This window comes from Camellia sinensis, chromosome 5 (assembly GCF_055761805.1).
Source record: "Camellia sinensis isolate YWXY chromosome 5, ASM5576180v1, whole genome shotgun sequence".
NCBI lineage: Eukaryota > Viridiplantae > Streptophyta > Magnoliopsida > Ericales > Theaceae > Camellia > Camellia sinensis.
Window position 1 is genome coordinate 179849333 of NC_138965.1, and position 11914 is coordinate 179861246.

At 35.0% G+C, this 11914-nt stretch overlaps 3 protein-coding genes across 5 annotated transcripts in view; all 3 read left to right on the forward strand.

Moving 5' to 3' along the window:
* LOC114307779 (receptor protein kinase TMK1-like) overlaps positions 1-10536 on the forward strand; it is a 48713-nt gene extending 38177 nt beyond the window's left edge. Inside the window, 1 exon segment of the mRNA XM_082870550.1 lies at positions 9604-10536. Within this exon segment, the coding sequence (XP_082726676.1) occupies positions 9604-10064 (461 nt within the window). The 3' untranslated portion in view covers positions 10065-10536.
* LOC145790383 (uncharacterized) lies at positions 1352-3572 on the forward strand. Its single transcript, XM_082868115.1, has 7 exons — positions 1352-2120; positions 2200-2250; positions 2333-2461; positions 2737-2792; positions 2866-2985; positions 3126-3245; positions 3386-3572. The coding sequence occupies exons 1-7, from the start codon at positions 1965-1967 to the stop codon at positions 3570-3572; spliced, it is 819 nt and encodes a 272-aa protein (XP_082724241.1). The 5' UTR covers positions 1352-1964.
* On the forward strand, positions 3398-8054 carry LOC145791016 (uncharacterized). 3 transcript variants are annotated; one of them, XR_014330600.1, is made up of 8 exons: positions 3398-3755; positions 3913-4119; positions 4200-4289; positions 4475-4561; positions 4638-5098; positions 6541-6591; positions 7002-7145; positions 7656-8054. XR_014330600.1 is itself a non-coding variant. In XM_082870551.1 (5 exons), the coding sequence occupies exons 1-5, from the start codon at positions 3714-3716 to the stop codon at positions 5025-5027; spliced, it is 816 nt and encodes a 271-aa protein (XP_082726677.1). In that variant the 5' UTR covers positions 3398-3713; the 3' UTR covers positions 5028-5526. The 3 variants fall into 3 exon arrangements, 1 of the variants encoding a protein (XP_082726677.1); XR_014330601.1 differs by lacking the exon at positions 7002-7145; XM_082870551.1 differs by lacking the exons at positions 6541-6591; positions 7002-7145; positions 7656-8054 and having other exon boundaries at positions 4638-5526.
* Positions 10537-11914: the final 1378 nt, after the last annotated feature.

Consider the following 11914-nt stretch of genomic DNA (forward strand, 5'->3'; position numbering starts at 1 on the left):
AGGAGTTGGAGGAAAATCCAAAGATAATGTGAATGCTCGACGTGATTTACAAGAAATGAATATCAGAAAACCATTGCACTTGCAGTCAAGAGGGTTTAATAAAGTTTGTGTACCTCCTGCACAATTCACAATGATCAATGATGAGAAAGATATGTTTCTCAAAGTACTCAAGGAAGTAAGAGTACCAGACGGTTATGCATCCAATATCTCGCGACATGTGCGCTTACAAGATAGAAGTATTTGGGGTCTTAAGAGCCATGATAGTCATATTTTGATGCAACAACTTATTCCTTTAGCTATACGGAGGTCCTTGCCTAAGAATGTGATTGAACCATTGATTGAGTTGAGCACTTTTTTTAGACAATTGTGCTCCAAAGTGAATCGTACAAGTGATTTGGAATATATGCAGGATCGTATAGCAATAACTCTTTGTCATCTTGAAAAAATTTTTCCACCATCTTTCTTTGACATAATGGAACACTTGCCTATACATCTTGCTGATGAAGCTTTGATCGCTGGAGCAATACAGTTTCGATGGATGTACCCGATTGAAAGGTTTCTTCTTACATTGAAACAATATGTGCGTAATCGAGCTCATCCGGAGGGCTCAATAGCTAAGGGGTATTTGATGGAAGAATGCATGAACTTTTGTTCTCGCTATCTCCTTGATGTGGAAACCAAATCTAATGGACCGAGGAGAAACAATGAAGGTGATAACAACATGGGTCGAGCTGTAGGCGAAAGTACAACATTTTATCTTAATGATAATGAATTACAACAGTGTCACCGATATGTGTTGTTCAACACAAGTTCAGTTGCACCGTTCATAAGGTAATTTATCACTTTCCTAGTATTGTAAAATTCTAAAGTGAAATCTATATGATATTTACTATTCCCTTCCAATTTACACAGCAAACACCTTGAAGTCATTAAGAGCAAAATGCCACATGCAAGCGATCATCAAATTCAATCTGAGCATTTCGAAACATTCTACACTTGGTTTAAGGACCATGTATGTATTTAGACATTTCATTTCACATATCTAAATATACATAAATTTTGAGTTGGAGTTGAAGTTGAATTTATATTTGTTTTTTTAATGGGTTCAGACCTTGCGAAGGACAAGTAATATTACATTTACTGAAGAAATCAATAAATTAGCAGATGGTCCTCATACTTTGGCTAGGCGATTCAATGGTTACATTATCAATGGGTTTCGTTTTCGTGTGAAGGCTGTGGATGATCGTCGGGTGACTCAAAATAGTGGTGTAGCTTTAAAGGCTGATACAATGAGTTATGCTAGTCGGAAGGACAAGAGTCCTCGCGTTGGTGCTGTGTACTACTATGGACAGTTGACTGATATTGTCGAAATCCGGTACACTAACAATATGAAATATGTGTTGTTTAAGTGTGATTGGATTGATAACACTAGGGGGAAAATGGAAGACGCTTTCAAATTCACATTAGTCAACTTCAATCGTTTGTTGTACCCAACCGATCGTGTTAGCAATGAACCTTTTATATTATCATCCCAAGCCGAGCAAGTTTGGTATGTTCCTGATCCTTTGGAACCAGATTGGCAAGTTGTGGTAAAGATGTCTCAAAGAGGTCTTTTTGATATGAATTCTAATGATGATCCTCAAGTTGAACCCTATATGACTCAACATTTGGAAGACAACGCTGTGCTTCGTGATGAAGAAATTGGTTGGGTGAGAGAAGGAATAGAAGGAGCAACAATTGATGTTGATGAAGATGGTTGAACTTCATTTGTGATTGTTGAGGAAGAGGGTTGAACTATACTCCGTGTTTCTTAGGTTTCTATTATTTGCAAATAAGAAAAGTTTAAATATTGTTAAAATGTCTCGTGCTTAATTGCTGAATTTGTGATAAATTTATATATGTTTATGTGTTGTTCTATTATCAAGTGTAGAATTTCATAAAAATTTTCTTTCTTTTTATAATAAATGTTTACTTACTGCGGTGGTTGTTTTTTATTCAATTACAATGTCGGTTCTAATAGTTACGAGCGTAGGAGACATCGTTGTGGACTTGCATACGGATCTCTGTTCTTTGAAATGGCCAATGCAATTGAGAGGGAAATCACTACCTTGCAATTGAAAGTATGTTAAAGAGTTTATAAGTAATGTTTATGTTTTTTATTCAATTACAATGTCGGTTATAAATTATTTGTTGATATAGGAAAAGAAACTTGTTACGGAGATAAAGAGAACTGCTAAAACAGGAAATGAGGTACATTCTGGAACGTATTTCTCTTTCTTGTTTTTATATTCAGATTTATCTTCTTATTTTTATTTGTATTTGCATTCTGCAGGCAACAACTAAAATTTCAGCATGTCAGCTAATCAATCTTAGGCAACAAATAACAAAATTACAAGCTTGCTTACAACAAATGTCCCCAGCTAAGCAGACTGAAGAGGAAACTGAAGAGCTAACCAACCAGGTTCATTGTTTAATTTTTCTTGTTCTTCTATTGGTTTATGTTTTTTATGAATCAAGATGATTTATGTTTTTTGTTATTGTTAATTGAATAACACATGTTGGGTAGTTTGTTTATTTATTTATTTATTTACTTGACAGGTCCTAGATGAAATTGGAGTTGATGTTGCTTCTCTAGTCAGTATTCGTAGGAGTTTTTTTTTTATGACTTTATCTTGTTAGTTGATGCTATTTTTCATGTATTAAATTGGTTTTGAATTTGACTTGCACTCTTGACAGTTATCAGTATCGCCAAAAGGAAGAATTGTTGGGAAGACAACCGAGGATGCTAATAGGTATCTTATGTTATAAGTAAATTGCTATCCATATTTCTTGTGTATTAACCTTTTCATATTTCTTTCATTTTAGGATGAAGCGGAAGGTTAAGACCTTTAAGGCCCCTTGCATTATGGATGAGGCTTTACGTGTGTGGGCAAGTCCCTCGCTACCTTGCACTATTGATGGAGCATCTTCTCCATATGTTTCGAGGTAAACTTTATTGCTAAAGTTTTATTTGCTCTGAAACTAATTTGTATCATTTGTTGATATTTATATCTTGTGTTATATTATTAGTAAATTGATATCCATATTTCTTGTGTATTAACCTTTTCATATTTCTTTCATTTTAGGATGAAACGGAAGAGGAAGACCTTTAAGGCCCCTTGCATTATGGATGAGGCTTTACGTGTGCGGGCAAGTCCCTCGCTACCTTGCACTGTTGATGGTGCATCTTCTCCATATGTTTCGAGGTAAACTTTACTGCTAAAGTTTTATTTGTTCTGAAACTGATTTGTATCATTTGTTTATATTTATATCTTGTGTTATATTATTAGTAAATTGATATTCATATTTCTTGTGTATTAACTTTTTCATATTTCTTTCATTTTAGAATGAAGCGAAAGAGGAAGACCTTTAAGGTCCCTTGCACTATAGATGAGGCTGTACGTGTGCGGGCAAGTCCTTCGCGACCTCGCACTATGGATGGAGCATCTTCTTCATCTGTTTTATCTCCATATACAGTATCAACTACCTTAACACGACGAGGTCGAGGATTTGCCCGAGGGATAAAGGAATGAGGTACAGGCACTAAGATCCAAGTAAAATTTGATGATAAGTTTCAGCCAGTGGAGGATGATGGCAAAAAGTTGAAAGGACAATTAGGGTTGATCGTGCGCAGCGGGCATAGAGTCCCACTTACATATCTCAGTTGGAATGTGATGCATGTTGATATAAAGGAGAATATTTGGCAAGAGGTGAAGGTATATAGTTTAGTTATTTTATGATTTTATGATTAAGGTATATAATTTTATGATTTCTTGTTAATTGTGTTTAGTTATTAATTATTAGCTTGCTTGTGCATTTGTGTATGCTCTATAATTATGAGGATGAAATTGGCTTTCAATTTGTGCTTTTTAGGACAACTTGGTATACTGTCCAGATGAATTCAAGGAGGTTTGCATGCGACTTTGTAGGACATCGTGGAAAGATCATAAAAGCAAGACAAAGTCCAAGTATTGGGTTCCATTCAAGAATGATCCGGACATTGCTTCTAGAGTACCTAGTAACATAGTGCCGACCCAGTGGAGGAAACTTGTACAATATTGGGCGAGTAAAGAAGTGCAGGTATATGTATTCTTTATAAAATTTTAATTAATGTTTTAATGATAAATAACTAATGTTTGATATTCTAACCAATGTTATAGGCGATTGCTAAGAAGAATTCTTCTAATCGGGGATTTCGTGGGCCTCCACATACGACCGGAAGGACATCTTTCTCAGATATTCGTTTCAATGTATTGATCTTGTGGTTGCACCTAAGGCATCATCTGTGACTACAATTGTTGCTGCAGCTGCAGCCGCAGCCGCACCTAGTGCACTTGGTGTGACACTTGTGGCTGCAGTTGTGGCTGCACCTAGTGCTGCATTTTTGAATTATTATGTTGTGAAGACTTAAGCTCCTAACTTGAAAAAAATGCAGATGACACATAAAGGAGAGCGAATAGATAAGATGAGTCTCTGGAAGAGGGCACACAACCTGAATGATCCTGATGTGGTAGCAATTGTGGTATGTCTATGGTTTACATGTTTTTACACATATTTTGCTTTTTACCAAACATTGTCCTTATGTTTTCAAAATGTAGGAGGAATATAATGCGCATCTTTGGAAAGTTCCTAAGGAGCAACATACGATTGAGTATTGCGATGGGATTTACCATAAAATCCTTGGGAAGGATGGACATGGGTATTGCAAGACCTATGGGAGAGGAGTGCCCTGGAGTGCGGTGTATGCGCGAGGAAGCGGCCCATCCCAATCATTAGCAGCCCCTTCATTTATTGATGAGATCACACAGCATGTAACACAAGACGTTGAGTCTAGGTTCACTACGATGATCAAGAACCTAACGGCACGTGTTTTGTTCTTAGAGTCACAGGGTATGGCTGGGAGTATGAGCTTGAGAGAGGTGCAATACTTACAAATTGACGAATTTTACGTTTTATCAATTTGCATATATACATATGGAAATTATTAACACATTATACTAACATATTGTAGGTGTCAGATGCATCTAGTGGGCAGCAAGCTTCAAAAGAACATGAATAGGTATGCCACTCTACTATATTTCTGCATGTATTTATGATATTTGCTGTGTATGAAGTTCTTGAAGGATATCACTATATTTCCCCATGCATGTATTTATGATATTTGCTGTGTATGAAGAGAATGTATGCAGCACAAATACTCAATTTTTCATGCCCTACGCGAAAGAACAGGTACATTATGTCATTTATTAATTATATGGCTTCAAATGATTAAGAACCTAGCTATCCACCAACTTGATATTGAATGAAACACATGAATTTCTAGAACATTATAAAACCCATATAGAAAAAGTAGAAGCATCAGTTTTTATTGAACTACCAATTAGATTACCCAGATATAACACCTCTACTGCAATGAAGAGCGCAGAACTATATATATAAACATGTGCTGGAATAAACAAAGTTACAGGTCCCATGTTCACTCAATAAAAACAACAAAGCAAAAACAAAAATGCAAAACTAGAAACAAACCAATGAATAAACAAATTCCCTCTTGCAGTCTGAGCCATTGCATGTCAAGATCTCAAGCTTTGCACTACCAAACTGCTTTTGGTATTCCTTGTGCAATGTTTAACTGAATTCTCTCTAATCATGATGAGGCTGGTTAGCTGTGGGTTTGATTTGTCTAATTTGTTTGATAAACAGCTGGATAGGTAAAAGCTTTAATAAATTTTCACTATAGATAGTTTTGATGTTACCCTTCAAGGTTTATCTCTCTTGTTTTCTATTTTGTTCTCCTCCCTCCTTTTATGTTAGTTCAGTCAGGTTCTCACTGTCCAAATTTTCTATTTAGTCTTTTAGAAATTTTCCGTTTTATATTTTTGGGAAATTAACCAAAATCTTTTCCTTGGAGAGGACGAGTTCTGCTATGTTGAATGAATCACCATCAAATTGTACTACTATAAATATTTGAAGAATGAGGAAAAACGGAGAGCATTGTTTTTTGTTATTTTATATACATTGTGTGCTATTGGGTGCTTATTTTTCTTTTTACCAATTAAGGCTTGTAAAGGTTGGATCATTTCCTGTTCAGGGGTGTTGAATGATTCCACCCCCACGACTGTGGTTTTGGGTTTATCTAAAATAACCAGCAGATTCCAAATTCTGTGTCACTTTGATTGCTGTTGACCTGGCCCTTAGCCACCCAAACTGCATGAAGTCTGCTGAGAAAATCCTGCACTTCCTTGAAAGACATTTGTGCTATTCATGCTTTTTTCATTATCATTTTACTTTTATCTGAAACCTTGAGTGTGCAAATCCTGTACTTTTAAAGATAGCTGGAGGACATGGCTTTTGGATTTGAATTTTTCATGCCTTCTGAGGCTTTTAATTGATGATATATGTACTATTGAATAATTATTTTCACCTTGTATACCTTTGTTGTTGGTTTCATAAGTTGAAATGTCTTGTTAACAAATTCTTATCATGTTTCTGTTACTACAGGTCAGGGAGCAGTTAGTTCCTATATTCCGAGATTATGATATGAGGCCTCAGGCAAGCGTTGCATTTAAGTGATTTTGCTCTTTCTCTGCTTCAGTTTAATTTTCATTCATTGATAAGCATGCTTGATCATTGAGCCAAAAAGAGAGAAATATAAGGCAACTGCAGTAAGGAGAGTTTAATTTGTTAAAAGATTAGCTTGATTAGAGAAGGCTTGGTATAACCACAATTATGAAAAAGGGTAATACCTCTACTAAGTTATATCAATTAGTTGCCCATACTTTGATTTCTTTGATTTTCCTCTTTCTTGATCTTCGTAATATGTTTCTTTGATATGAAACAATTTATACGCCAAATGACCATTCAAAATAAACTCCTACACTGCATTCATAAAAAAATGAGAATTGGTTTCTAACATTTGTACAACCATTCCTGTTTTAGTAATTTTTATGCATTGATTGTAGGCACTCTCTTCGTATGTATTTATAGCGGCTAATGTCATCCTCCATGCATCAGCAACAGTTCAATCTTGTTATTTAGTGGAATTAATTCCTCCTATAATTCCGTTATTAACCTCACATCACCACAGTTTACGGGGTTTTACCCAGGTGCTTCTCTTTGATTTGTTTACTATCATTTATTTCTTACCAATCAAAGGCATAGCAACATGACTTTTGGTAGCCCCACGTGACATCTTTCTGGTTTTTGCATATTTTGCAAAGCCCTCAGTGTCAAGTCTTAATGGTTGCCACCACTGGATCTTTTCATCCTTCCAAACAAATATTTAGTGGATCTTATTTTAGTTTACGTAGAAAGGTGATAATTACCTGATCAGATATTGGTGTTTTTTTCATCTGAAGTTTTGTTAGATGAGATGCATTTTGATTGGGTATGTTCAGATTTCATATTTTGGTGCCCTTATCTGTATATATTTATATATCTATACTTATATGTAAAGTGAACAGTTCATTTTTGTGTTCACCAAATTGAAGTGGTGTAATGCTTTTTCTAATTCCAAAATTGTCCAACAAAAATGACTTTTTGAATGTTCCAATTCCAAAATTAAACAACAAAATCACTTTTTGAATGATTGGTGTCTCATGATTTAATCTGTGCAGGATGTTAGAGAAGACCTTAGATGTTCTATGGCTAAGGATGCAGAGACTATCAAGAACGAGAGCTTAAGCATCAATAAAGATCCAAAATGTGTGGAACTATCAATAAATGCAAACAAAGACAAATTGCAAGTACAGCTACCTAAGGATATACCATTGGATTTTCAGAAAAAGGTTATTATAGCCAAACATGAGAAGCAAGAAGCCAACTCTGATATTTTCTTGGGAAAAAATGAAACTTACAAGCGTCTTATGGGTATGTAAACAGTGGGAATTAACTGCTTATGCAAAAAGGGTTAACTGAATTCTTTCTTCAAGAAGCATAGTGTATGGTAGTTGAACCATGTTTTGAACATATATGTCTTCTATCAATGGTCTAATTGTTTAATTGTGACATTTTTTGTTTTTATTTTGTTCAAACTTTAATATTTGAAGAAAATAGGAAGAATATCTAGAGGTTAGCTGTGGGTTTGATTTGTCTAATTTGTTTGATAAACAGCTAGATAGGTAAAAGGGCTTTAATGTTTCATAATTTGTTTGTTTATTTATTTATTTTTATTTTTATTTTTAATTTTTTGCGACGGTAACAAGATGGTCGCCAAAGATCATGTTAGTATTTTTCTTTGTTTTTTGCGACGGCAAAATAGGGGTCGCCATAAGTAGTTTAGGTGGTCGCAAATAATTTGCGACCGTTGCTTTGCCGTCGCAAAAAGTATTTGCCACCCCCATATTCGCGACCCCCATTTGCCGTCGCATGGGCCGTCGCAAAAAGTCTTTTGCGACTGTTTTTTATTATTTGTGACGGTTTATGGCGGTCGCAAAAAGTATTTTTTTTAGTAGTGAATGAATGAGATAGTGATGATGACTTTATAGATGATGCATTGTATTCGGATTTCTGAATGATGGATTATCTCTCAAGCTTTGGATCTGGAAGTATGTTTGCATCTAATTAGACAGCTTCGCTCATTTTCATGGTTGGTGTTATTAAAGTATTCATTTCAACATGATTTTGGTTGGTGTTATTAAAGTATTCATTTCAACATGATTTCCAGCTATTATTAGCTACTGCATAAGCATGAATGGTAATCATTGTCTTTATGTGTATGTCAGTCTACAAGGTTTTCGGTTTTAACCACTTTGAGGATCCTTTTGTTTGAGAATAAATTTTTTTTTAGAAGTTTTGGTGTTTGGTTGCACAAAAAAAAAAAAGGATGGTAAAATATATTTTCGCAAGTAGAAGGAAATTGACTTGCGAATCTGATTTCCATAAGTTAGTGTACGTTCCATGCTCTCACCACTTACAGGAAAATACAACATACTCGCCCCAAAAACAAGACCTGACCTGTGTATATAGACCCTAGCGTATGGAAAACTTCTATAAGGTGCTGACCAATTCTCCATCATTTGGACAAAACCTTGCAATATATTTTGTTTTCACCTTGCCTGAAATTTGTTTGGAAGTTCACTGCAAAACATCAGAAAATGAGATAATGAAATTGTTTTCCAAGTAAAAAGTTGTACATGAAACATGGTATTCCATGCAAAATATTTTACATTGAAACAAACAGAGCCTTCACATTGACCCCTTGTTTGACATGCTGATCTTGGGTTTATTTGAAACCCGGTACGCACATGGTGTATGATGTATGTTTACCAAGTTGAATGAATCCATTTATTTTGCTTTACTTGAAATGTATCTGTTGTAGTCTGTACATTTTCAATAAATCTTCATATTGTTGGAGTAAGATCATTGTGTGGTTTGTTTCATTATTGTATCACATACAATTGATGACTATGTCTCGTTGAATTGAAAGTGCCCATATAATGATTTATAATTACTATAAAACTCCCCAGGGGTGGGTGTTCGGGTTTACACATCATTTTCTCTGTTTTTGGTTTTCAACATTCATCTTACTGATTACTAAAATGTTAATGTTTGACTAATGTACAGAGACAGGACGAGTGACAACTAAGAGTGATGTGTACAGCTTCGGAGTGATTCTAATGGAGCTGATTACAGGAAGAAAGGCACTAGATCAGACCCAGAAGGAGGAGAGTGTTCATCTCGTCACATGGTTCCGCAGAATGCATAACAAGAAGGACACATTCCGGAAGGCTATTGACCCAACAATTGATCTTGATGAAGAAACGGTTGCCAGTGTCAGCACTGTTGCTGAGCTGGCTGGACACTGCTGCGCAAGGGCTTCATCTCAGAGACCTGACATGGGTCACGCCGTCAACGTACTCTCATCTCTCACCGAGCTTTGGAAACCATCAGACCCTGATGCTGATGACATTTATGGAATCGACTTTGATATGACGCTGCCACAAGCAGTCAAGAAGTGGCAGGCTCTGGCTACGTCTTCATCAGCTTTACTTGGCAGCAGTGACAATAGCCAATCGGTCATTTAAGGGTTCATTTGCATCTGCAGATGGGAGGTTAGAGACTAACTGAAAAAAACAAGACTGCAGTGTGAGTAGAGTTATTATTGATGGATGGTTCTTGTTGAGGTATGTTTGTTCATTCTCCAGTGGGTTGTTGATTTAATCTTTGAACAACTTTTTTTACTTTTCTTTTGTTATATGTTCTTAAAAGTCTTGGAAATGCATATAAATAAATTATTATGAGGTCTCTTAATGTTCATTCTGTTGGGCTTTGATGGAAAATCACCCTCACCCAATATTCACAAAGATAGTTAACTATAATCTACCATGTCCTCTTCTCTAGGTGGACTATGAAGTGATACATCCACGTTGGCTATGAAGTGAATTCTTATTATAATTATTTGTCATATGATTATATAATGTGTTATCATCATTGTTGTGCCATGTGTTGTTTCCCATTGTCTTATAATGCTGGACGCACAATTTTTTTTTTTTCTTACATTTAGTTTATTATATTTTACATGGTACATTAGTTAGATGTTAGTTGATTTTATGTGATTTTTATTATATTCATAATGGTTGTGTTGTGGATCTATAGCATAATGTCTACCCAAGTTTTTTGTTTTTATTTATTTATTTAATTTTAAATTTTATTTAAATTAAAAAAATAAACAAACAAACGAATAAAAAACTGCCCACTGTACGCTGTTTTGTATCTTATGTAATGAATATTGATATATCTTGTATTGTATCCATGTTACATGAGATATCACCTTTTCTCATATAAGTAGGCACTAGTTTTTAGTACTGAAAAAGCCATCAAACTAGATTCATAAAAACTTAGTGATTGACGAACCAAATTTGTTATAAAAAAAAAGAAAGAAAAAAAAAACGTTAAACCAAACTAAATTAATATAAATCAAATAATTGACAAAACAAAATTTCCAAAACATAATAAAATTGCACAATTGAAGATCTAAATAATGGAACACCTTTGAAATGCGTCATATTCACAACAAAGTAGTGAGTATTGATCTTTCCACTGTTTCTGATCAAACATGAGTCTTTAAAGAGTGAATCTGACAACATTGAGAAGTCTATAAAATTATGATTTGCTACTGACCATCATAGTTCTTGAAAACCAAATCCGCGCAACATGCTGGTCTCTCCTTTTATTTATTTTTAATTAAGTAAAAGAAGTATATAATGGTAGTTATCTTCTTGTTCGCTAGCCAATTTCATTTCATCCTGGGTCTCTCGAGCAAGGATCCTCGGTCGTCCTTTCCTGTGACCCTCCCTGCCGCCCTCACCAAAACGAGGTCGTTTTGGCCAAAACGACGTGTTTTGGTTAGTGTTTTTTTTAAAAAAAAAAACCCAAAATTTGAGTTTCATCTTCCTCTTCCTCTTCCTCTTCCTCTTCCTCTGATATGTTCTGTTTAACCCTAACATATCAACAGGTACAGAGAGAGAGAGAGAGAGAGAGAGAGAGAGAGAGAGATATGGAGTATAGACATCCATCCTGCAAAATGAAGAGATCAAACACAAGTGAATTAGTCATAGATAGATTTATGCTATGTTTGGGTTCATTAATTTTTTCATTTCCTTCTCTGTTTCATGCACAAACCCCTCTACAAAAAAATTATTTAAACATTATTAGGAGATTTGGAACAACTTTTAAGTAAAAAATTAATATATTGAGTTCTTGTATGGTTCCCTTTTTGCTGGTGTACTGCTACTGAATTTAAAGAGTGGGATTGAGAGCAAATGTAAGCTCAATGATAGTATCATCTGTAAATCCAGTTAAAACAAATATATTATATAATGAAGATTGAAGATTTGGAGAGAATGAAGATTGAAGGGACCACATCTTACCTCGG

Coding starts and splice junctions, on each gene's coding strand:
- LOC145790383 (XM_082868115.1), top strand. CDS start 1,965: ATGTTTACTTACTGCGGTGGTTGTTTTTTATTCAATTACAATGTCGGT. Junction 2,121..2,199: donor TCACTACCTTGCAATTGAAA/GTATGTTAAAGA, acceptor TTGTTGATATAG/GAAAAGAAACTTGTTACGGA. Junction 2,251..2,332: donor CTGCTAAAACAGGAAATGAG/GTACATTCTGGA, acceptor TGCATTCTGCAG/GCAACAACTAAAATTTCAGC.
- LOC145791016 (XM_082870551.1), top strand. CDS start 3,714: ATGCATGTTGATATAAAGGAGAATATTTGGCAAGAGGTGAAG. Junction 3,756..3,912: donor ATATTTGGCAAGAGGTGAAG/GTATATAGTTTA, acceptor TGTGCTTTTTAG/GACAACTTGGTATACTGTCC. Junction 4,562..4,637: donor CTGATGTGGTAGCAATTGTG/GTATGTCTATGG, acceptor TTCAAAATGTAG/GAGGAATATAATGCGCATCT.